This window comes from Bos indicus, chromosome 18 (genome assembly GCF_029378745.1).
Source record: "Bos indicus isolate NIAB-ARS_2022 breed Sahiwal x Tharparkar chromosome 18, NIAB-ARS_B.indTharparkar_mat_pri_1.0, whole genome shotgun sequence".
NCBI lineage: Eukaryota > Metazoa > Chordata > Mammalia > Artiodactyla > Bovidae > Bos > Bos indicus.
Window position 1 is genome coordinate 35,544,847 of NC_091777.1, and position 25,223 is coordinate 35,570,069.

Below are 25,223 nucleotides of genomic sequence, written 5' to 3' on the forward strand. Positions count from 1 at the left end.
GTGTTTTTCTTTCTGGCTTACTTCACTCTGTATAATAGGCTCCAGTTTCATCCACCTCATTAGAACTGATTCAAATGTATTCTTTTTAATGGCTGAGTAATACTCCATTTTGTATATGTACCAAAGCTGTGTATATTATATTTTAAAAACTATTTGTAGGAATGGTTTAAAGTCTTACATGAAGATGTCTTTTCCAGATCAGACTTTCATTTGCTTTTACCAGTTGGCTAGGGGACTATCAATCTGGGATCATCTTAATCCATGCTCAAAACTTGAGGTTCCCTGGACCACCCAGATAATACAAACCTAGATTACCAGTGTACAAGGGCTAGTTTATTTCCAGTTTACCTTTATTCTGAAAATTGTATCCTGCTTAGGTTCCCATCTTAATGTTGGGTGGGTGGTGAGAAGGTGGTTTCTCATACTCTTTACCTTGGATGGATCCTGGACTAGGATTTTATACCTTTTATCCTAAATCTCCTTAGAGAAAAAGTGACTTTAAGTGCTAGACTCATCTCTAAGAGTTCTTGCTGTTTTCTAGATTTTGGCCTAGAAATTCCTCACTAGCTTGTTAGCTCTTTAATGCTTTTAAGGATATATATATCATCCCACTTTTTTTTTTTTTCATTTGTGTATATTCTTATTTAATATTTAAATTGTTTAGATGACATTTTAGAAAGTCCCCTGTGGTGCAAGAAGTGTCTTAAATTTGCGTTAAAAACGGATATTACATCTAAGATCTTAAAGGTGAGACTCTGGGCCTATGTATGGTAAAGCAGGGATGGTATCTTCAGTCATTATACATAATAAATGCGCTGTTCTGTGGCTACAAAATCCTGAATCCTTGAACGATCTACTGCCATGCGGCTAATGTTTTATAAGGCACTTTTGGATATGTGAGATATTTTGCCTAACTCTCAGGCTGAATCTTAAAGAATATTTACAAAGCTGCAGCAAAGTAATTTTAAAACGGGATGCTTTACTGATAGGTCTAATTGGGATGGTGAGAAGCAGTTTGCATGCAAGGCCTGTTTGCCTCTCTCTGAGTCATGTTTCACCATACGGAAGGTCACAGACATGGGCCCCTCGAATGGCTGTTCAGCTCACTAAGCCCCCTCAACAGCCACATGACCCCTTCTCCTTTTCTTCATTCAGCTGATCTGCAGAGGTGTGACCGTTGGAATGCACCACGCCTTCGAGAATCCAGGACTTGTCCATACACCGTTCCATTCGCTTCATTATCAGGTCCAGGAGCATCTCAATAGCCTGGTTTATGTTTGTCCCATTGGCAGCACTAGTTTCAAAGTAGGGGACTCCGTATTTCTCTGCAAGTCCTCTGACTTCTTCCTCTTTTACTACTCTTTGGTCTTCCAGATCACTCTTATTCCCACATAACACTATATCTGGGTTTTCACAATATGCATGCATTTGTAGCTGACTTATCCAGTTTCTGACATTGAGAAAACTCTGCTCATTTGTCAGATCAAAAAGCAGAAGAAACCCCATAGCATCTCTGAAGAAGGCAGTTGTCAAGCTATGAAACCTCTCTTGTCCAGCTGTGTCCCATAACTGCAGGTGGATTCTCTGACCTCTGCCAACAGCTCCATCTGGCCCATTGGCTCTGTACACCACTCTCTTTTCCCTGAAATCAATGCCGACTGTTGTGATGAATTTGGAGTTAAATTTACCATCTGTGTACTGATAAAGCACACTGGTCTTCCCTACTCCCGAGTCTCCCAGAGCTAAAAACTTGATGAGGTAATCATAGTCTCCATCAGACATAATGAAGAACTCAGTGGGTCACCTGCTCCGCCCACGGTCCCCACGCCGCTCTGTCTCTGCGCACGGCGTCCACCCGCTGCCCCATCCCACTTTTTAGATATCTTCAACAGGAGGGATAGTCTGATTTATCTAATCTCATTACTTGTTCTTAGATTCTTTTCCTTACATAAGAATATTGTTCTTTAATATTTCTTCCACTGTATGGACTGGTGCTTAGTAAAAACATTGATATTCTTAAAGATTCTATAAAGATAGAAAGTTCCACTGTTCTGAGTTAATGTGACTAACTCAGGAAGGCCTTCAAACATATGAATATCTGAAAACCCCAAAGAACACAGAGACCTCTCTCTTTGTCTGATGCTTTAGTTGCCCCACTCTGAGGCTTTTCAGAGATTCTGATACAGCTGACTGAGAGAAATGTTTTGGAATTGGTTTAGGGGTTTTCATAGGTTTTGAATTTCCTGTCATTTAATTGGCTTATGATAGTGGTTCCCAGTGTGTGAACCTATATCCTCTGGGTGGAGATTTGGAGTGGGAATGGGTTTAGCTTTATTGTGAGGAGTCTGTGAAATCAGAGACCTACCAATTGTTGTCCATAGACTGAATACATAAGACCACAACTTTTGTCATGTGGGGGTGCACCAAAATAGTGGAAGTGTAAATATAGAAATCTCTGACACTAGTTTTCAAAGGGAATTCCTAGGGAATTAGGTTAACGTAAAATTTATCTTCAGAATGTTATAGTCTTTACTGTTTACACAATGTCCAGCATGTTTTGTTGTTCTTCCATGTAGGAATCCCTCCATAATTTTATGCTACCACTTATAAAAATTATAAACCATCTCTTCCTGAGAACTGTTTTTTTGTTTTTGTTTTTTTTGGTAGACAAGAGTTTATCTAGTGAACAAGGCTACCCTAAAAATTCTCATTGTCTTTTTCCCGCCCCCTTGGTGACGGTTAGAAATCAGACGCTACTCACCTCATCAGATGACAGTTCGATCCCCAGAGAAGATGGCTAAAGAAGGGTACCGAATATCTTTTTTGGACAACAAGTCTTCAGGTTCTTCTCCAGAAAAGGACTTGATACCAAAACCTGATACTTATCAGCTTACCCATGATGCCTCATTGGGTAAACGCCTGGATGTGGGTGATTCTAGCCAGATTCATCCCTATCAGTTACCTTCAGATGTTGGTCTAGAAAATTATGATAGTCATTATTCTCAAAATCTGTCCCTTCACGGAAGTATTGGTAAAAGGCCTCAGAGAAACAAGAACTACAGAGAATATAGCACAAAGCCTTCAAATAACATGAAAGCCACTACATCCCATTCCTGTGGAGACTTACTGACTTCTCTGTCAAACCCTGACTCCAGCACCGGAAGGCTTTTGAAGCTTAGTTCAGGTAATAGCTTCCTATAAGTTTGTAGGCCTCTTTTCTTTAATAGATGTGAAGATTGAAGTTTAACTGGATCTTTTGGAATAAATATTTCTTACATTGGGGAATTCCCTGTCAGTCCAATGGTTAGGATTCTGCGCTTTCGCTGCTGAGGGTGTGGGCTCAGTTCCTGGCCAGGGAACTAAAATATCCTGCAAGCTGCACGGTGCAGCCAAAAGTAAATAAATATATCATGACCAGTAGTCAGAGCCTCAAGAAATCTACAGGGTATGAGTTTAACATGATAGATATATTAGAGAAAATTCATATAAATGCAAACTTGATAACTATATGTTATTTCAGTTAAATAGCATCCTGGGATATATTTCTAGTAACATTTAGTCTTCTCTGGTCTCAATCACTTCTATTGAGAGTTACTTTTTCAGAAAAAGCTAGTTTTAGAAAAGTGTTGGGAGACCACTCTTTAGTTATGTATTTATTCAACAAAATGTATTAAATACCTACTATATGCCAGATGCTGTTCTAGCTCTGTAGGTAACATAGCAAACAAAAGTGAAATTCCATGTGTATTTTTGCCTTAATAAAAAAGGTCTCTACTTTCATGGAAATTCTATTCTAAAGAGGTAAGACAGATGATAAATAAATTATAAATATAGAAGTCAGCTTATGATAAGTGTTGTGAAGAAAAATAACATAAGTGTATTAGAGAATGGCTTCCCCAGATGACTCCAGCAGTAAAGAACCCGCCTGCCAATGTAGAAGACATAAGAGACGTGAGTTTGATCCCTGGGTCAGGAAGATTCCCTGGAGGAGGGCATGGCAACCCACTCCAGTATTCTTACCTGGAGAATCCCATGGACAGAGGAGCTTGGTGGGCTATAGTCCATAAGGTCATAAAGAGTCTGACACGACTGAAGCAACTTAGCATGCACACATGCATGTAGCACTTATTAGAGAGTATATGAAGGAGGTAAAGCTTTAGATCGGAGAAGGCAATGGCACCCTACTCCAGTACTCTTGCCTGGAAAATCCCATGGACAGAGGAGCCTGGTAGGCTGCAGTCCATGGGGTCACTAAGAGTCAGACATGACTGAACGACTTCACTTCCACTTTTCCCTTTCAGGCACAGGAGAAGGAAATGGCAACCCACTCCAGTGTTCTTGCCTAGAGAATCCCAGGGACAGGGGAGCCTTGTGGGCTGCCGTTTCTGGGGTCGCACAGAGTCAGACACGACTGAAGCGACTTAGCAGCAGCAGTAGCAAAGCTTTAGATAGAATGGTCAGGGAAAGCTTCTCAAATGAGAAGTAAGAGTACAGACTTAAATAAAATGCATGTGAGTCATGTCGATAACTTGTGGGGGGAGAAATTTTAGACAGTAGAAATAGTAAGTGCAAAGTTCCTGAAACTGGAACGTGCTTGGCATGTTCAAAGAACAGTGAGGAAACAGGGCTGCTACAGTAGAGTGAGGTAGATGAGGTGTATAGATAAAGTCAGATAATCAGACATTTATTCTGGGTCAGATCAGGAGCTGTTGGAGAGTTTGTAGCAGAGAAGTGACATCTAACTTAAAAATTACTCTTGCTACTTAGTTGAGAATACACAATGGGGGGCAAGGATAGAAGTTTCTAAAATTCTAAAAGTAGATCAGAATCTGGATAAGAGATGATGGTAACTTGAACTAGAGAGAAAGCAGTATAGGTGGTGAGAAATAGATTCTGAATATGTTCCAAAGATAACACTCCATGATTTGCTGCTGGGTTGAGGATGAAGTATGAGAGAAAGCAAGTCAAGTATAACTCTCAGGTTTCAAGTCTGAATAAATGGAAGGATGGAGTTACCATTTACTCAGATGGAAAAGAGTATGAGGAACAGGTTTTAGGATAGATACCAAGAGTTGGTCTTAGACATGTTGAGTTTGAGGTGCCTATTAGAACTTCTCAGAGATGCCAATTTGATAATTAGATATATTAGTCTGGAAGAAGGTGGGGCTGGGAATTAAAAGTGTGTGGTTGGCATTAAAACAGACTGGATATAATCTCCCCAAGGGGGTAAATATAGATATAAAAGATATCTGAGGACTAACTTGAGTCCTCCAACAATTAGAAATCTTGCTGATGAAGAGAAACTATCATGGAGAGCAAGAAAGTGGCAGCCACTAAGTAAGAGAAAAGAAAAAAAGCCAAAGAGGGAGTGGTAACCAGGAAGCCACATGAAAAATGTGTTTCAGGAAGGAGAGAGTGATAAATACAGTGTCAGATGTTTTTAATAGATGCATTTAACATTTCTGGGACTGAGAAATGATCATGGTATTTGGCAATGCATTGGTGGTGATGGTTTGGTCACTAAGTCGTGTCTGACTCTTGCGACCCCATGGACTGTAGCCCCAGCCAGATTCCTCTGTTCATGGGATTTCACAGGCAAGAATACTGGAGTAGGTTGTCATTTCCTTCTCCAGGAGATCTTCCTAACCCAGGGATCGAACCCATGTAGTGAGCAGCTTCAGGAGATGCGTGATTAGTAAAAGCCTTGTTGAGGTGAATTAAAGAATCAAAGGAGAAGCAATAGAATTACCGAATATATACAACACCTTCAAGGAGTTTTGCAGTGAATGGGAGCGAAGATGTGGAAATGTAGCTGGAAGGGGGATGGGATCAAAGAGAACATGGTGGAAATGACCCTGTTGGAAGTTTGAGAAGAGATGTGAAATAGTGATCTCAAAGAATAGGAGAGTAAATTGATTAGGGTAATGTATTAAAATAGCTGGGCCCAGTTAAGATAATGGTTATGAATTTAAAGTGAAGATGGTCGAAAGAGATGCATATTCTTCTCCAGTCACTTCCCACTGCTCTGCTGTGGGTTTGGAGTATGTGCACAGAGTATTTAACCAGATTTGGGGCTTTGTCAGGTGGATGGGGAGGGAGAATCCAGACAGTTGAGAGTATATACTAGGGAGAGGCCATTGTGACCCTTGGACTTCAGACAGGTTAAGGAAGGAAGGGAGACTTGAGAGAGTTGAAGAGCAGGTTCATCTCCTGGCCTGTTTCCTTCACAGATCTGTATGCCGCAACCCATTTCAACAGTGACCCTGCTCTGGTGGTGAATGTAGAGCAACAATTAGCCACGAGCCTCAGTGATTTAACGCAAGCACATGGTTCTTTCCCAAACAACTCCATCCTGGGAGACTCTCTTAGGACACTGCTGTTGCCTACTGGGACATCAGAAAACAGAGAGAATTTGACCAAGAGGTCATTAAGCCCATCAAGAAGAGGATTCAGACGGAAAGAAAATATCCTTGCCACCCTGAATACAAAACATGGTTTCAGAGATGCTACAGGCAGTGAGGCAAGTGTTGGCTTGTTTGTGCTTGTACAAAAACACATCAGATCCAAGATTAGAATGGGGTTCTGTTTTTGTGATGGTAGTTTTGATCAAGAGTGATAGAAATTCAAAGGGATTTTCAGAGGTCAGTGGGTAATACTGCCAGGCCAAAGGCTGTGATTCTTTTGCCTTTGGGAAAGTCAGTCCCCTTCTGCTGCATTTCGGTCACAGGAAGAATGGTCCCTAATCTACTTCCAGAGCATAAACATGGGGAGAAGTACTTTGATAATAAGTGGACAGAGTTTACGATAGGAAAGAATACACAAGTTGCCAGGGGCTCAGGGTTGGTTGAAGAATGATCTCTGTTTCATTGTTGTTTATAATCTTACCATGTTTACACATTTGCTTTGGCTACAAATGACTAACTTGCTAGGGACCTTTCTTCTGAAAGCATTGCTTTCCTGTCCAGAAACTAAAATTATTCTAGTTTTTCCCCAGAATGAATTAGATTAAGATGATGAATTAAATAATCCAAAGGATTTTTAGCTGAAAGTTGGCTCAGAGAATAAACAACAAATCAAAAAACATTCCCACACATATTATTTAATTCATTTTATAAAATTGTAGTACGATAGTTAGTGTTGTTCTTACTCATTAACTAAGTTTTGTCACTGCCTTTGTATACATCCCTCCATGGAGAATGCCATCTTCTCTCCTCTCATCTATCTGAATATTAATTTTTCTCCAGTTTTTAATTCCATCATGAAACCTTCTTCTCATTAGTTAAAGGAACTATAGCTCTCAGGACATTCCCTTCCCTTGAACCCATAGTCTTAGTCATACGAATCATTTGTCATTTAATGACTTACTGCCTTGTGAGAAAGCAGGTTATTTGGTCAAAAACAACTATTTCTAGTCACTTTTGTTTCACTTGCTGGAAATCTTTTTGCACATCGACATGGGCTTATAAAGGGATTTTGTTGTTGGTTGGTTGGTTGGCTTTTTTTAGCTTTTAAATACTTTCTATTCAGTTTTCAAAACTTTGGAATTGGTTATAATTTTTGTGTACCAAAGGGGGCAGTCTTGTAATACTTTTTTTGACTTTTTGGTCCTTTTTTGTTTTCCATCTTCAGTCACTGATGCCTATTGTTCTAGAAAAGAGCACTAGTGTTAATGTACTTAGGGTAAAGCCATAGCAACATTTAGGATATTTAGGTGCTATATTAATAAGATATGTTCTAGGAAATTTTCTCACCTCTATTTCATGTTATATTGTTAAAACAGTAATTAAAATCTCAATGCACTCTTCTGGACTGTCTTAAAAGTTCCCATTTCTTTTTTCCTGTTAGATACTGTATTTGTTTATATGAAAAGTTATAAAAGAGCTGCTTGAATATAACTATAAAAGAAATACACTGTTTAGTTTCTAGAAAGGTATAAATCAGAAGAGCATTTAAAAGTTGTTTAAAAAATAATCCCATATAAAAAAACACAAAATTAAATATGAATTCTTGATTAGAAAATTTATTTTTAACCAACTGACTTTAGAATCACAAATTATAAAAATTAAATTTAAAAAAATCATAAGGCATAATTTGCTGAAAATTAAAAGTAACAGAATTATTCCAAAGTTCATAAAAAAATCATCCCCCACTCTCACATTATGAAAAGTGAAAGAAAATACATAAGGCATATGTGTGTTTCTAAGTTGCTTCATGATGTACACACAGTATTACCAATACATGAAAAACCAATGATATTTTGATTGGATTTTGAAATGGACATTTCAATATCCATTTTCCACAAGAGTAGTGTAACCAGTCTTTCTATGACTTTCCTTCCTAATCAGATTAGTTTCTTAAGGACTTCATCTTTTAGTTCATATGTTCACAGACCTTATATACAACTCTCAATGCACATGATCAGTGTTCAATACAGATCTGTTTAATAAATGTTTATCCCATTTATAATGCTTTTCCTTATTAATCATAGGCCACATGAGTGACTCAAGTCATAAATATCACTGTCTGGTGTTGTTTCATGGTTGTCAGATATGACAGCATTAGCTAATTAATCATTTATATATTTTTAATATCAAAAGAGTCAAAGATTGAGAAATAATTTGGCTGTTTTTAATATGTAACAGCTTTCTTGAAGTCCCTTGAGAACTCACCGACAAGATTGATCTGTCCAGTAAAATTCACAATTTTTTTTTAATTTTTGAAAATTTTAATTTATTTACTGGCTGCTCTGTGTCTTTGGTACTGCTCATGAACTTTCTCTAGTTGTAGTGTTTGGGCTTCTCATTGCAGTGGCTTCTCTTGTTGCAGAGCACAGGCTCTAGGGCACGCTGGCTCAGTAGTTGTGGTGTGTGGGCTTAGTTGCCCTGTGGCATGTGGGATCTTCCTGGACCAGTGATTGAACCTGTGTCTCCTGCATTGGCAGGTGGATTCTTAACCACTGGACCACCAGGGAAGTCCCCAATTGTCTTTTAATTCATTCAGACATGACTAAATATATAGACATATACATCATATCTGAATGAATTAAAAACAATTGGAAGTTTCACTGGAGAGAGAGCTCTACCTAGGCATCTATATACATAAGATTTTTACTGAATAAAAAGTATCTTTAGTACTGGGTCCAACAATAGCATTTAACATAACACTTAAAATGTTATAGGACAGTTATGTTTATTATATATTAATATACTAAATATAAGCTTATGAGTTATAACTTTTATTAAATTACTCCCCATGTTATTTTATGATAATATAATACCTTAAAAAATGTTCTGCAGTTTAATCTTTCCATATTCATAACATAATGTTAAGCCATAGACATGGGTGTTAAAACATTTTTTGTACTCTTCTGAAAATCTCTATAGAAAATTATGATAGAAGATACTGTTTGCTTTGAAATTATCCTTGTATATATTATTGTATTTGTCTTAGACATAAGTAATATTCTATTAAATCCAAACTGAAAGATGAAGTCAGCTTTCTCTTTTGCTTAATGTTAACCCTTTAAATGTCTGGGTTTTTACTTCTCTTATTGTGTAAGAATGACAAATGGTTGGGTGTTTGTTTTTTTTTCTTGAGCCTCTCTCTAGTGACCTGGGCAGTTTGCATGGTTTGCCAGGAAACCACAGTCCCCCAGTCTCTGCCAGAACCTCCCATGTGGCCACTGTCCTCAGACAGCTCCTAGAGCTTGTGGATAAGCACTGGAATGGCTCCGGCTCCCTCCTCCTGAACAAGAAGTTTCTCGGTAAAGTGAATTCATTCTCAGTTCCCAGAAAAGGGCTCAGCCTTGCTTCTGCTGTTTCTGCTCTACATTCTGATAAAAGCCACTCAGCCCCCTTTACTTGCAGGGGAAATTGTTCTCATGAGCACTTACCAAAATTTGTCAGCCACACAGTGATAGACAAATCTGCATTTTTTTTATAATCATCTTCCCTGTTTTTCCTTTTTTTGGTTGCACTGTGCAGCTTGCCAGCTCTATGCAGGCTCTTACTTCCCTGACCAGGGATTGAACCTGGTCAATCAGTGCCACGGCAGTGAAAATATCAAGTCCTAACTGCTCTACCGCCAGGGAATTCCGTTCTCTGTTTTCACAAGCACTCTTCCCTCCTGTACCAGTTGTCTTGTTTTCCTGTAACTTTTTTTTTTTTTGGTAGTCTTTAAGTGATTATATATAAAATAAAGCATGGTCATGTTAATGATTACAAAAGAATTTTATGATCCTTGGGGAGAATGCCAATAATAAATACAATAGAAACTGAGTTTGATCATCAGAGGTCTGAGATGACTATGGAAATGTTATAATTTGTAAAACTCTAATGACTAAATGACCTGGACTCTTTTTCAGGACTTTGCTTTTAGGAACTTGGGGAAAAACAGTTTTGCAAATATTGTCCCCATGTGTCTATTTGTTGTTTAATAGTAGTGGTAAGAGTTTAAGTAAAAACTAGGAACTTTAAGGGCTTCCCTGTTGGCTCAGGAAGTAAAGAATCCTCTTGCAATGCAGGAGACCCAGGTTTGATCCCTGAGTCAGGAGGATCCTCTGGAGAAAGACATGGTAACCCACTCCAGTATTCTTGCCTGGAGAACTCCATGGACAGAAGAGCCTTGCGGGCTGTCCATGGGGTCATAAAAGAGTCAGATATGCCTTTAAAGTTGTTTAGGCTTAGCTTTTTTTTGTTGTTTTTTAATATCTAAAGCAACATACAGAAGAAAAAGTCTTATCTCAGTTACTTTCCTTCCCACATTGATCCTTTGCTCTTGTTTTGTAGGAAATTATCCCCAGGAGCCATTCATCAGTGATTAGAGAATAGCACGGAGCATGCACTCATGAGAGTCTGCTGTTGTTTCTCCATAGATGTGGGATATAGCTTTTTTTTATCTCCATCATGAAACATCTCTTACAGTTACTTACTAAATTCTTGTAAAAAGGAGACATTAGATTACCCTATTTATCCAACAGAGCTGGTAGTTATTGACTAGGAATTCTCTGCTTTAGCTTTTAAGACTGGCCCGTGTGCCCAACCTGAATTTTTGGCAGGTCCTGCCCGAGATCTGCTTCTGACCTTGGTAGTCCCTGCTCCTTCTCAGCAGTGGTGTCGCTCACATCCGGAAGATACATCAAAAGCCTTCCACAGGAGGGAGATGGAACTGAAGGAGACAGGGCAGCTGGTTCCTAATGACATGGTATGCTGCTCTCATCTTCTTTTCCTACTCTTCCTTTACTAGAAAAGGACAAGGCAGCAAGGCTAGAACAGCTCTGTGCCATAAAGATCATCATCACCTGAATACCTAGATGCTTATGAACTGAAATATAGGAAAGTCAGTCTGTGCAAATTAGGAACACAAAACTTGCAGGGACAGCTTGGAGGTTCTTCAGGGTTGACTCCCTAATCCAAAAATTCTAAGGAAAGGCTTGAAATGGAAAAGAAAAAAAAAAAGCCCTAGAGTAAAAACATTTAGGATTGTGTTCTTGAGGGTTATGATTTGATTCAGATGAGGGAAGTTGAATGTCTCTGGAATTGTCTTTCCTCCGTTCTGATGAGAGCCCTAAACCAGGGACCACTCCTAGAGCGTTAGGGTTCTGGTGCTGGGAGGGAAAGAAGGGATTCATTTTCTTAGACTCCCCCCCTAACCTTTTCTTAACATTAGAGGATTTTCAGACATCAAGTTTATTTTCTAGAAACTTTAAATAGGTGATTCATAATGCTGGCCACTTGTCAAAACAACCACTTGTTTCGTAATAGTAGCGGATATTTCACATGTGGTAAAATGCATGTAGTAAGTTTCTTTGCTGCACTTGCGCTATGTTTACCAATGAATTAAAATTCTAGTGAGAAAGAGAGAGGCTGACCTCCATTCAGTTTATCACTAAAAAGAGCAAAGATTCTTTCAATCTTCTAAAAACACTTTCCAGAATTTCAGATTCTTAATGTGTTTGTATTTTGTTTTCTAATCTAAAGGAAGGTTTGAAGCAAAAACTAGTCAGAGTGCTGGAGGAAAACCTCATTTTGTCAGAAAAAGTCCAGCGTTTGGAGGAAGGTGCTACCACTTCGATTGTCAGTGGGCACCCATCCCACACTTACGGTAAGTTCAGGAAAGCAATGTATGGTGCATTTCAAGACAACATTTTGTTTATAGATGACCCATTTAATAAGCTTCATCATCCAGAGCTCACATGGCTTCCTAAATGGAAACAATCATTTTGCCTCAGAGTTGTAATGCAGGTGACTTGAGTTACCAGAGTAAGAGAGTTTACTCTTTTATCAGTGTAAAGCATTTACAAATATTATTATTGACATTATTTTTTGAGAATGATACTTGGTTTTTTTTTTCTGATTATAGCAGAAGATCATGTTCCTTACAGAAAGTTTGAAAAATATAAGGAAAATAAAATCGCACTACCCAGAAATAACTACCATTAGTGTTTTGGGTATATTTTCTTTCACCTATATCCCTATACATATATTTTAAATTCAGAACTGAAATTTGTGTTTTGATTTTTCAAAACGAATTTACATACAAAAAAATGCACACATTCTAAGTTTGATGAGTTTCTCAAAATGTATACTCACTTAATTCCATCCAATCAAAATACAGAACTCTTCTCTAAAAAGTTCAACCCTGGTGCATTTAGGTTCCCCTACTATTGACCCTCAGCAATCTGATTTCTACAATCTAATGTTATTAATTTAATAGCATAGGCATTTCCTCTAATATCACATGACTATACCATATTTATCTATTTAGTCCTCTATATAGTTGTTTTTAATGTTAGTTATTATAAATAAAGCTGTCATTATTTATATTATAAATAATTCAAAGAATTTCCAAACATTCAAAGACTTGAAGTAGAAGACCCTAGAGTGAAAATGCTTCTCTAAGATCATCTTCTCTCTGATGGAGCTGAGAGACCTAATATTTATGCTGTGATAAATAATTCAGCTATTAATATCTGTGTGTATAAATTGTTGTATACATTTTTGACCAGTTTTCCTAGGAGACATTCCTTGAAGTAGAATTAGTGGATCCAAGGATGTGGACATTTTTGAGGTTTTTGTTACACATTACCAAATCATTCCTAAAAAGGTAGTTTCAGTTTATACGCACATCAGCAGCAAATATATATTTGAATGCCTTTTCATTTCACCCTTGCCAACACTGGGTATTGAATATTTTTCTTCATTATGACAAGTGAAAAGTAATAATCCTATTGAATTTGTGATTTGTTCTACTTTATTCTTAGTATAGTTTAGATAGGTAAAAGTCTACCCTTGACTTTAAACTTCTAGTTCAGCACACTGAAACAAACCTTATGGGTATTTGGATATTTGTATGAGAAATTTGATTTGGAAATCAGCATTGAATTTCCAGAGTTGAATCTCGTCTATCTAATATTTATAAGCCTGAATAATCAAGACATCAGTTTCCACTTACCTATACTGAAAATAAATAGGTGTTTATTCACTAGATACTTATTTTCAACCAGCTATGAGGCCCAGTACTCTCTTTGGATTACTGGTGATAAATACGGCTGTTGCAGCCCTGATTTCTACCTTCCAGAACCTTGCTACTCAAAGTGTGAACCAGAGATCAGCAACATTAGCATCACCTGGGGATTTGTTACATATATAGAATACTTGGCCTCACCTCAGACCTACTGATGGAGAAGGCAATGGCACCCCACTCCAGTACTCTTGCCTGGAAAATCCCATGGACCGAGGAGCCTGGTAGGCTGCAGTTCATGGGGTTGCTAAGAGTTGAACACGACTGAGCGACTTCACTTTGACTTTTTACTTTCATGCATTGGAGAAGGAAATGGCAACCCACTCCAGTATTCTTGCCTAGAGAATCCCAGGGATGGGGGAGCCTGGTGGGCTGCCGTCTATGGGGTTGCACAGAGTCAGACATGACTGAAGTGACTTAGCAGCAGACCTACTGAATCAGAATCTGTTTTTTAGTAAGATTCCCCAGGCGATTTGTAAGCATATTAAAGTTTAAGTACTGTTCTAGAAGACTGACTTGCTTAAGATCCAGAATTCTTGTGCTTTTACTACTTTATTATTTCAAGCCTTGGTACCATATTTGGAAAGCTAAATATGAATGCTTTGGCCACAAATTCAGTTTCTGTAAGTGCTCATTGAGCTATTATCTTGCACCCAACACAGTTCTAGGTGTTTTCACATATTCCATACAGAGTGAGGGACATACATGCATGAATTAAAATGCAGAATACAGGGAGACCTAATATTTGTTGACTGCCTATGCCTATGACTGCAGGTGTCTCACTGACTCCTCATAACAGTGCTGTGGGACAGGATTGTGAAATTCACAAAAATGAACTAACATGTGCAAGATCAAGTGGTTGAATTTTAACTCAGATATGTCTTCTGCTAAACTGTATATTCTTGTCACTATATCTGCTGTCTTCAAGAGAAGGAATGGTGAATGGAGTGTGGAGGTGGGTGCAGTGGGGCCTCCAATTCTTCAAGATGCCCACCCATTCACTCAAGCTCTTCTCAAACACTAGCCACTTGGAATCCTCTCACCCCCATATACTGTAACCTTTGTAGATGATCTTCTGCGCAAAAACCAACAGCTGAACATGCAGGTGTCTTGCCTGAACCAGGAGCTTGCCCAGCTGAAAAAGCTAGAGGAAACCGTGACTCTTCTCCATGAAAGTCAGAGGTAGGATTGGATCCATCTAGCTGGCTTCTGGAAGCAGATATTTACTTTCCTTTATCTCCTTTGTTTTACTTGGCAAGTTAATATCTATATACTTTTCAAATTAATTATGTTCTGTATGTAAACAACCTATATCCAGGCCAGTTAGCTCAGGGGTCAAAATACTGCTTTCCAGAACACACCAGGGACTAAATATCTTTGCTGGCACTGGTGGGTTACAGCACCTCAATAATAAGTAGTTTCTCACTGGATCCAACAGGACCCTTGTTTGGGTCAGCTAACTTTCCTCAGTCACAATGTACCCCTAAAATCAGCCACCTTGCTCTTCTGAAAAATGTCTACCTACTTTTGGTCATAGAAGAGAGGTCAAGCACACTCAGAGTGATAGGGAAAGAATCCAATGTATGTGTTCTTTTCAGAGGAATTCAATAACATGAGGCTCTTCAAAGAACAGTTTCCCCAGGCTATAGGCTAGACAAATCAGAAGAGGCCTCAAGACTATTGGTATATTTAGACAAGCCCTTGAAATTTTGATTTGCCAAACACCTTTGCTAGGACCATCAGTGAAGCTTAAATAGAAGAACTCTATTCCCCAAGCCTTCAGTCCCTAACTTCACTTCCTAATTTTTCTTGGAACAGCTTAATATAAGGAGCATTCGACCCAGATCCATTCTGGCTGACTTTTTTAAAAACTTTTTTTCTAATTATTGCAAACATATACAAAAATGTGTGTGTGTGTGTGTTAGTGGCTCGGTCATGTCCGACTCGTTTCGACCTCGTGGACTGTAGCCCATCAGGCTCCTCTGTCCATGGAATTCTCCAGGCAAGAATACTGGAGTGGGGAGCTATTCTCTTCTCCAGGGGATATTCCCAACCTACCCACAGATTGAACCTGGGTCTTCCACATTGCAAGCAGATTCTTTACCATTTGACCCACCACTACATAGGGGTATAGGTATACACACCATACATACCCCTATACTATAAGGGTATAGTATAAGGGTAGCCCATACAAGAGTATACTGAATAGCATAAATTCATGTTTATCACACTTGGGTGTGTACAGAATCACCTGAAAACTTGTTGAACTCTGGGTCTTACCCCCCGAGTTTCTGATTCTGCAGATCTGGGCTGGGAACTGAGAATTTGCATTTCTAGTAAGTTTTCAGGTGATGCTGTTGCTTCTGGCCTGGGGACTACACTTTGAGAACATTAAGGTTTATCTCTTTAGTGATGTATTAATGGCTATATTTTAGAGTAACTTGAATTAATTCTTCTCTGTTTTGTTAAACCATCACTTCAATATATAGGTTCAGTTTGTTTCATTTTGTTTTTGATTTATAGGGAATATTTTTATTATTTTGATTTAATCCTGAGTACAGTTATGTTAAACTTACATGGTCCCAAAGTCAGATCTATGAAATCAGATAAATTCAAACAAATTTAGCTTCCTTACCTGTCTCCTCTATCCTTTCCTTCCCTCCCACTAGCCTTCCATTGCAGGCATGGGTGTGTATTTGTATTCCCTCTATTATATAAAAAGAGGCATAATGTTGCTTTAACATTTTATCTTAGAAATCATTTCACAGTGATGTTTAGAGTAAGTTCTCACTCCTTTTTATACATACATAGGACTCCACGATAATTAATTCTCTGATAGACATTTAGGCTGATGGTATCTTGCTGTTACAAATAGTGCTGCAGTGAATAGCATTGTGCATACATCTTTTTTGGCAGGGAGGGGAAGTCTCTGATAGCTTCTAACATTACGTGGTAATGCAGAGTCCAAGAATACAATTATTAGCACCATTAGTTTAATTGCTGAAGCAGTATAGATTAGAAGAAGTAGAAATTAAGATCTGGGAATAGGAATAGAAATTGCAGGCCTGGTCAGGGGCCAGTCTCCTGGTGCTTCTACTTATTCATCATGAAAAGTGCTTTGGAAAGAATAGAACAGTCACTATGTAAAATGTGAACTGTGTTATTGCTACAGTCATATTCATAATCAAACAGGACTGGAACATAATCAAACAGGACTGTAATAAAGAAACTGTTAAAGGTATTACTTCATTTTACATTTATCTTTAGCAAACATTTCAGGTCTGAATGACATCTACTTTGCTTTTATGACTTCACAACTATCTTTCCCCCCGTGTCTCAGATCCCTGGTGGTAACTAATGAGTATCTGCTGCAGCAGCTGAATAAAGAGCAAAAAGGTTATTCTGGGAAAGCACTCCTGCCTCCTGAGAAGAGTCATCATTTGGGGAGATCATCACCCTTTGGGAAAAGCACGCTGTCTTCCTCCTCACCAGTAGCACATGATATGGGTCAGTATTTAATACAGACTGTTTCAGACTCTGTCCCAGAGCCTAGTCTATGGAGCTAACACTGTACACCTTTGCAGCTTGTCTCTCAGCCCCAGGGGGCTCTCAGTGTCATTACCACTAGTATGGTGGTATTTTCCCACAAGATTAAGAAAAAAAATCTTAATTACACTGTATTGGTCTTTCTTTTTATTTCTCTTTTTATCTCCTCCCATCAAGTCATTCTTTCCTTCTGCCCACATAAATAGTTGGCACTTAGTCCTAGGCATCATATCACATAGGAACACTTGGCTGAAAATGTCAAAAAGGAAAAAAACACTAGATATTTTTCCCAAGTGTCAGTTGAAACTGTGTAGTAGGAAGTTAGAAAATAATATCCATGGCCAGGTATGTTTTGTGTTAGAGGAAATTTCAGAGAATCTCTATTGATCAGTTCATCAAATGTGTTTTGGGTTTCCTCCCATCATAGTTAAAGGTGACAAGGTCTGCTGGAGCAGCCCAACAGTTTAGTTGTGTGATGGAGCTGAAAGCTTCCATTGGTACCAAATAGGCCTAAATAAAAGCCTAGAGACACCCTGGAAAGAGAGAGTAGGTAATTCCTACTCTGGAGAACTGGAGAAGGTGTCAGTGAGGACTTGTTTGAGTGGAAGATGCAAAATAAGTATAATGGTACCAGGTACAGCAGGGTGCAGAGCCTCCTAGGCTAAGGGTACAGGGTAGAAATGTCTGGGCCCCCAGGGATCACTAGGCAGGGAAAGTGTAGGTCATGGTGCCATGAAGTATGTAACTAGGGGACCTTCCTAGTTTGGGAGGGAGGTATGATGTCAGGAAGATGTCCCCTAAAGAAACGATCTTTCAACCAAAATCTGAAGAATTGGAATGGAAGATCACCAGGCAAATGTAGGATTGAAGGCAGAGGCAGTGGGGAGAGCTGCAGAGAGAAATAGCATAAGTCAAGGCCATGGAATGGGAATAAAGTCCAATCAGGGGACAGAAGGCCTGAGAAGAGATACGCACCGTCTAGGTTGCATGGCTCCTTAAGGATTTTAGATTGGGAACGCAGAGGGGTAGTAGATTTGTGTTTGAGAAGCTTTCTCTGTAGAAAGAGTGGATTGATGTCTGGCCATGTGGAGTGGGCTGGATCAGAGAGGAGCTAGAAAGATGAGAGAGAAGGCTGGCTCAGTCCAGACCAGAGGTGCAGCCTCTGAAAGTTAGCTCTGAGCTGAGCATCCACTTTACACATGAATACCTGGTATTTCAGACTGAGGATCAATCTTTTCTTTAATCCTGATTGATTAGGCATCAATGGGAAAGGATAATGAAAGTGACTCTTGTGTTTCTGCTTCAAGGTTGCCCAAGTAGCTCATGTTGCCAGAGAGCTCTAGAGAGTGAAGGACTGTCAACCTAACATCATATTGTACTTCTCTTCATCTTCAGGGTCATGTCAGAGAGAGAGGAAGATAGAAAGATTAGACACTTATTTGCTTCTCTGACCCAGGTGCTGTGCAGGGAAGGAGAGCTATGCTGTAATAATGAGACATGAAAATCACAACTAAGATCACACATCTCTAGGTTAAAATCTACAGACCTCTTGACTTCATGTGAGTTCCCAAAAGGAGCATGTGCAGTGGAGCCATAAGTTTCTTTGTGCGGCATGGTTCTGAGGGAGCTAAGAGTGAGCTCGTTTTCTGTGGAAGTGTCAGTAAGGACAGCCCCCCACCCTACTTTGCTGGTCCTGTCTTGACTCCACTGAGAGCCCTCCAAAGAGCCTAAGTCTTGCCCAGGTAGTGTAGCCTTAGTCAATAGCCTTATAGCCCTGTGTTGACCTATTTCATGGTCCCAACCCAGTGCACAGCCCAACTTACTTGACAGCCAGTGAGGTTTAGGGGAGATGGGGACAGGGATAATGTGCTTCTTTCTACAACCCAGGCTCACTTCCTTCTCCTATCTGATAATGCCAACCTGGAACCTATTCAGAGTACCTCTAAGGAGAAGCAGAGCCTGACTAAGACTAAGTCACCTTCCACCCTATTTTCTATTATCACCGAAAATGGCCATTACTGCACTAGGCCAGGCCCCTCTCTAGGGTTGCTGGTCATTCCTGCAGAAGTCATCTATGGTTCTGATTTTCCCTGTGTGGCCTTGGTCCAGGGGCAGCAGTAGATTTGTGACATCAGGGAAGGGCCAAAGTGTTGTTGCCCTATGGGGCTAAGTGGACTCAACATGAAGCAGGGGAAGTCCCCTGAAGCAAGTATCGAATAGAAAATAAGTGGAGAAGAATTCCTCACCCTGGACCTGGGACTGTTGGAAGAAAGACAGAAACAAGGCTGACATGGAAAACAGGTCCTCAGGGAAGTTCTGTGCCCAAAAGGAGAGGCAGGGCCCCCTGACAGGTTTCAACTTCCTACCAGCTATACATAGTGGGTTCTGACAGCTTCATCCCACAGATCCTAACCTTTCTTCCTTGCCCAACTGGGTTTGCTAGCAAGGGTATCCAAACCTGTCCACCGTGAGGAGCTATGGGGAGTGGAGAAGTGATAACCAAAGGGCTGAAGTGGCATTGTTTGGTCAGTTGCTGCCAGAAACCTTTTTAGTCTATTAGACTAAAGGTTTTCTGGCTTTGGGTGGGCCTTGATTTCTTTCAGGTTCCATAACCACTTTTCAAGAAGAGGGGACTTTACTCCTACAAGGTGAGTTTCAGGACTCAGCCAGTTCTCTTTCTGGGCTCCCCTAAGCCACACTGCCAATCATAGGAGGGGCCAGCATGCTGCTCCCATATGTACTAGACGGTCATCTCACCTGCAGCTTAATAACCTGGACCAGGCCAATTTGCAGGATTTGGATTTCACTCCTGTTAGGCTCATTTAAGTAAACTTGCAATTTAAACCAATTCCCCAGGGCTGGAGGAAATATTCCTCTACTACTTGCTGGTGGGAGAGGTAGAGCTCTTTGAAACTCTTCTCTGAGCAATGCAAGGTCAGCTGAGTCAGGAGATCCCACAGCTGTCAGCCATTAGGCAAGGCTCTGCTGTGATCAGGTGATGGTCTCTGCTCTCTAATTTTCACTTAATCCCCAGAGTCTGTTTCAAGTTTCCCTACCTCTCTAAACCCATGCTCCAAGTGACTTTGGGCTCAAGGGACTCCGGGGCCACCTGGGGCAGAAACATGCCAGAACAGCTCAAGGGATGAGGAAATAAATAGTTGTGTTGCTTTGCTTTGTTATCTGAGTCAGGAAAGAAAATATTTGTGAATGTGTGCTTTTAATTGCTAGAAATGGACAGTCCCTAAGTTCCATCCAGTCCACTTGTCAGCAGGAAGGAAGGAGAGTTTGCCCCAAAGCCTTAGACTAGGGAGTAACTCTGTCCTAACACTGAGAACCTAGAGGGGAGAAAAGGTTGATCTGGAAGCTCCCAGGATTTCTCAGGATCAGAGAAAGACGCCCCTTCTCACCCAGCCTGGGGTGGTGAACAGATGGGAGGGGATCAGCAAGAAGAGGCCCATTCATTGTTGGACACCCTGCTTGCCTGTCAAAGGCTGATGTTGAGTGCCAAGTTCTATCACTGGGCCTCCAGCAGCATTTTTGGAAATCAGTGTTGGGGCTTGCTGTGTTACAGCCTGGCCAGGGAGACAGAGGCATGCTTCTGGCCTCTATGCTGCAGAAGCTCCTTAACTCTTTGGGCCTGAGTTTCCTCCACTATAAAACTGGGAGTTGAACTGTCTACTTTCTAAGGTTCTTTCTGGTCTTGCATTTTCTGAACTTCTGAGATGCAGCCCAAAGTGACTCGCCTTGGTGGCTCCCTGAAGTGGAGGCCTGTCAGCAAGCTTAGAGCTGAGGCCTGGCACTGGGCCCCAGCAGCGCTTAGCCCAGGCTGAGTTTGCTGTCTCATCCCTCCCCCTGCTGTGAAAGCAGAGAGGCCAAGACTGAGGCCCTAACTGCAGGAAAGCAGCCATGCTGCCAGATCTCTGGGTCAGGGCTGAGGTAAAAGGCTTTTGATATCCCTCTGCAGCATCCCCAGGCAGCCTGGCTTGGTGCTAATGGAAGGGGCCTGGTGTATGTCTTTTTCTGGGCAGGGCTGCCAGTGGAAGAATCAGTAGAGTGTGACATGGAGGGGGTTGATGACACTGAGAGGTCATCAAGATGTGAATGTCATTACCCTTGTTGTCATATACCTGAACAGTCCATATTGGTACAAAAGGTGTCTTTATTGAGGTCCAGGAAAGAATTAGGCACTTGGCCAGAGCAGCAGCTTAAATATGAGGCAAGCAGGCAGGGGGTTAGCCATGCCCAGGGCTAGGTTGGGGTGGTGAGGCTATAGGCACAGACTCTCCTCAGACAGAGAGGCTGAGGAGGAAAGAAAAGGGGGAAGGGGACGCAGAGCAGTCTGGGTCAGAGGCCTGGTGGGCTGGCCCTGAAGGGCTGGGCAGGAAGCTCTGGGTGGCAGATCCAGCAAGGAAGGGACCAGGCTCTCTTGCTCCACGTGCCCCTTAGGCCAGGCCCGAGCCTCTGGCAGGGGCAGTTGCGCTGGTGGGCGGGGGGGTGGCCTTCCTAGGCCTCACTTCTTCACCTTGGCATCATAGGTACCTGCATTCTTGTAGGCACTCACGTAGCCACTGTCATCCAGGATGTCCTGCCGCCCAGCAATACCTTTGCCCTTGCCACTCTCATCAAAGCGTTCCTTGTGGGAGCCCGTGTACTTGCTGGTGTCAGTCAGCCGTTCCACAGCACCCCCCGTTTTTGCTTTCTGTTTGAACAGAGATCCCCCCAGGGGTACCTGGTTAGAGACAGCCCTTCCAACATCAGCCAAGATTCCCACCCCCCCCTCCTACCCATTAGTGGTCATTAAAAACCATTAGGGCACTTACAGTAACGCCTACGTTGGCTGGTTCCTTGCCGGCCACCAGCTGGCAGATGGCATCAAAGGCCTCCTCCTTGCTCTTCCCCTTAAATCGCTTGGGAGCCAGCTCTTCTAGGGCCTTCTTGAACTCCTCATAGTTGATGACCCGGGCAGACTTCGCCCTGCCAGGTATGTGGACACCATGAGTTTGCCCCCTGCTCCACAATCTCCCTGGTTCCAGCCCCCCAATTCCCCTTCTGGGAACATCAGAAGCAGGAAATGCCTGGGGCTCACTTGACTTTGGAGAAGACGATGTCGACATCGGTCCCTGTCACAGCCTTTCCGTCAGCCACCTTGCAGTCCTTGCACAGCTTGGCCCAGTTCTTGCCATTCATCTCGTGCCCACTGGCCTTGGGGTCACCATGGATGGCAAACTTGCGGAAGCTTTCCTCCAGCCCAGCCACATCTGTGCTCGCTGCCATGCCACCCTGTAGGGACCCACCTCGGTCACCTCCCAGCCAAGTTCTTCCCCCTTCCGCCAAGGCTCAGTATATCACTGCCTCTAGCTCAAAACCTGCAAAGTTGAAGTTTCAGGCATTCTGCCACACACTCTCAGAGCTGGAGATGGAGCTGCCTGAGGAGAGGGGCCAGTTTTCAGTGTCTGACTGGGCCCCAGAGCCATGAGGAAGAGCACTGAGAGGAAAGGTCCTGTCACTTAATGCCAGCCTTGGCTCAGAGTGGAGTTCAGAAGATGAAATCATGATCCTTGCACCAGGCTGGGAACAGAGTGGCACTGTCCAGAAAAACTGTGAGGGCAGCAGCTGGGGCTATGGCTTTGTCTGGCCCTGGCACAAGGCCTGCTTGGGTGGAAGTGAGGGTGGCAGATCAGGCCCCCTCCCTGGGAGCTTCATGCCAAGCTGGGTCAGGCCCTGGCCAGGCTGCTGGTTGGACAGGTATTTAGTGAGGACGGTGTCTCTGTCAGGGTCATGAGGACTCAGCCCAGGCTGAGAAGGGAGCCAGGGCACAGGCAGGGGTGTATGCCCCAGGCAGGGGTGCAGCTGGCCCAGCTGCAACCTTGTTACTATTTTCTGTTAAACAAAAACATGAGGGAAGGGGGAACTTGGGGCTGGCCTGGCCACAGTTTGTGAAGCCTGGAGACAGTTGCTAAGGGAGGGTGGTGCTGCTTGGAGAATGTTGCTAAGGGCAGGATGGTGTCAGGGCGGCTTAGGGAGAAGCTCCCAGTGCTGCTGGGCTGGGCTGGGCTGGAGAATGGGCTTACGGGTGGGGCACACCAGCACTCCCAGCACCTGGGGCACAACCATGGCTTCTTGGCCCCTTGCCAGCCACTGGGGCTGTAACCTCCGTTTGTGGAGTTTAAGAGCAGGAGATTGTGGGGGGGCCAGCCTGAGTGGGGGTTGTAGAGTTATGAGCCCTGGCCCTGTTATCTTCACATCTACCCTCTGCACTGAAGCACACTTCCCCCATGTCTGTACCTTCACACCTTCAGCCCTCCGTGGATGCCTCCTGAGCACCACCACACTAGTCCACACTCCACAGCTGAGAGCACTCAGCCCTGGCCCTCCATGCCCTCAGCCTTATTCCCACTGACCACACCCTTAACTGGTACTCAGACTTCCCTGACCACACCAGCCCTGCACTGAAGTGCCCCCACAGCCCTCATTGCAGTCCTCTGACCACACCCACAGCCCAGGGACTGGGGCCTGGACCACTCCCTCAGCATTCAGCCCCCACACATACACTAATAGCCTGTATCAAGGCCCCCCAATAATACCCTCAGCCGTGCACTGAAGGGTCTTCCCTACACTTGCCCACAGCCCCCACTGCATTCCCGGACCACACCCTTAGTTCTGCACTGAAACTCCCTCCATGTAACACAGCCTGATACAGAAGCCTTCCTGACCACACCCTCAATGCAGCCCACCTCTATCCATACCCCAGAAGCCCTGGAACTGGGTCCCCCATCCACACACCCACAGCCTTACTGAGACCCCTAACCAGAACCTCACAACTCACCCTCTCTCCACACACCTGCAGCCCCTGACCACACCCTCTATAACCCCCTTCACACACCCACAGACTTGCGTTTCCAGACTCCCAGGTACTATGCCGTGACACCCCTGTGTTGAGACTCCCATCTCATCCACGGCAGCCTCCTGACCACACCCTCAATTGTGTCCTCAGCAACTATCTTCCACCTCTCCCTTTTATACTAGAGCCTCCAGTGACCACAGCCTGGATCCCTGCCTGTCTAGCTCCCTTCCACTACCACTAGCCTTAACACTGAAAACCCTCTCCGGATCAGCACACACACCCACCCCTAAGTTGCAGCTTTGGGAACTGAGAGCACCCACAGCTCCTACATTGCAGCTACTCTGTGGGCCCAGGCTCCCTTTCAAACAACACTCCTCTTCCCTGTCTCTGCACTGCAATCTCCCACCAGGGACCTGGAGGAGACCAGCACTTTGTTCACTAAGGCTAGTCTGAGGGAGTTTGAGTGCCACGGGATGCTTGTCCCAGGGTAATAGCAGGCTGATCAGGTGGCACCAAGTCACAGACTGTAGTCCCAAGGGTCTGCAGGCTCCTCTGGGACAGCTGGAGTCATCAATCAGCAAGCAGGTGGGGGTGGGGGTGGGGTGGAACACTTGGGCCCAGGGCAGGGCCGCTCAGCTGGTGTCCTCAGCTCAGGACCATCCGTGGTTGGGACCGCTCCCACGCCGCTTCCACCCCACCCCCTTATCGTGCTGGATACTGACTAGAGTGGCTGGCGCCGGGATTTCCTACCGTTTTCTACCTCGTGGCTGCTCCTACAGTGCGCGTTCGATGGACAGGACGCAAGAATGAAGCGATGGTAGCAGGAGACTTAGGCGGGTCCGCAGCTCTGCTCCCTGCCGGCTCTGGGGCGGGACTGCAGCCGGGGCGATTCCGCCGTATTATCCCTTGTTTCTTGGTCTCCATAGAGACGGCGAGCCCCACCTTCGGGGCTGTCTCAGCTCGAGAGTGACCAAGGTCACACTGGCTCCACCTACCCGACCCCGCCTTCTCCCCGCTCCGCGGGGGGCGGAGCTGCTGCTGCAGTCTCATCCCGCTGCTCCCCGGGCAGCTCTGTGGCGGGGAAGCCAGACCTTTGTAGTTCTGGCGGTCCTCGGAAAACCCCCATCCTGGCCTCCGCCCGAAGTTCAAAGCTGGTCCCCACCTTCAGGGGAGATCCAGCTTCCCAGAGCAGCAACCAAAAAGGGTTTTGGTGGGGGACGGGGTCGGGGGGGGGGGGGTGGGGGTGGGGAGCGGGGAAGGGGAGACGTGCAGAGGAGTGAGGCGGTCCCTTCCCTTAGTGACATGGGGTCTA

General features: G+C 43.2%; 2 protein-coding genes and 1 long non-coding RNA gene across 8 annotated transcripts in view; 1 reads left to right on the forward strand and 2 right to left on the reverse strand.

The window, feature by feature from the left end:
* The window catches only part of LRRC36 (leucine rich repeat containing 36), a 61,099-nt gene extending 43,898 nt beyond the window's left edge, over positions 1-17,201 (forward strand). For 2 of the 5 annotated variants that reach the window (XM_070770762.1, XM_019979666.2), the window contains exons 8-15: positions 1,156-1,245; positions 2,744-3,184; positions 6,231-6,520; positions 9,598-9,763; positions 11,057-11,202; positions 11,979-12,102; positions 14,589-14,703; positions 16,862-17,201. In XM_070770762.1, coding sequence (XP_070626863.1) covers positions 1,156-1,245; positions 2,744-3,184; positions 6,231-6,520; positions 9,598-9,763; positions 11,057-11,202; positions 11,979-12,102; positions 14,589-14,703; positions 16,862-17,087 — 1,598 coding nt within the window. In that variant the 3' untranslated portion in view covers positions 17,088-17,201. The remainder of the gene's footprint in view (positions 1-1,155; positions 1,246-2,743; positions 3,185-6,230; positions 6,521-9,597; positions 9,764-11,056; positions 11,203-11,978; positions 12,103-14,588; positions 14,704-16,861) is intronic. The other 3 variants (XM_070770763.1, XM_019979667.2, XM_070770764.1) reach the window with 2 other exon arrangements.
* Positions 17,192-18,627, reverse strand: LOC139177083 (uncharacterized). Its single transcript, XR_011561501.1, has 3 exons — positions 18,275-18,627; positions 18,043-18,178; positions 17,192-17,956 (listed from the first exon to the last, which is right to left on the reverse strand). It is a non-coding gene; the product is annotated as an uncharacterized lncRNA (long non-coding RNA).
* Positions 18,628-21,208: 2,581 nt separating this feature from the next.
* Positions 21,209-24,818, reverse strand: TPPP3 (tubulin polymerization promoting protein family member 3). 2 transcript variants are annotated; one of them, XM_019979677.2, is made up of 4 exons: positions 24,662-24,818; positions 22,154-22,347; positions 21,888-22,041; positions 21,209-21,766 (listed from the first exon to the last, which is right to left on the reverse strand). In XM_019979677.2, exons 2-4 carry the CDS (start codon positions 22,339-22,341, stop codon positions 21,578-21,580), a joined length of 531 nt encoding a protein of 176 aa, XP_019835236.1. In that variant the 5' UTR covers positions 22,342-22,347; positions 24,662-24,818; the 3' UTR covers positions 21,209-21,577. The 2 variants fall into 2 exon arrangements, with proteins under 2 accessions (XP_019835236.1, XP_070626866.1); XM_070770765.1 differs by having other exon boundaries at positions 24,672-24,815.
* Between the last annotated feature and the right edge of the window lie 405 nt (positions 24,819-25,223).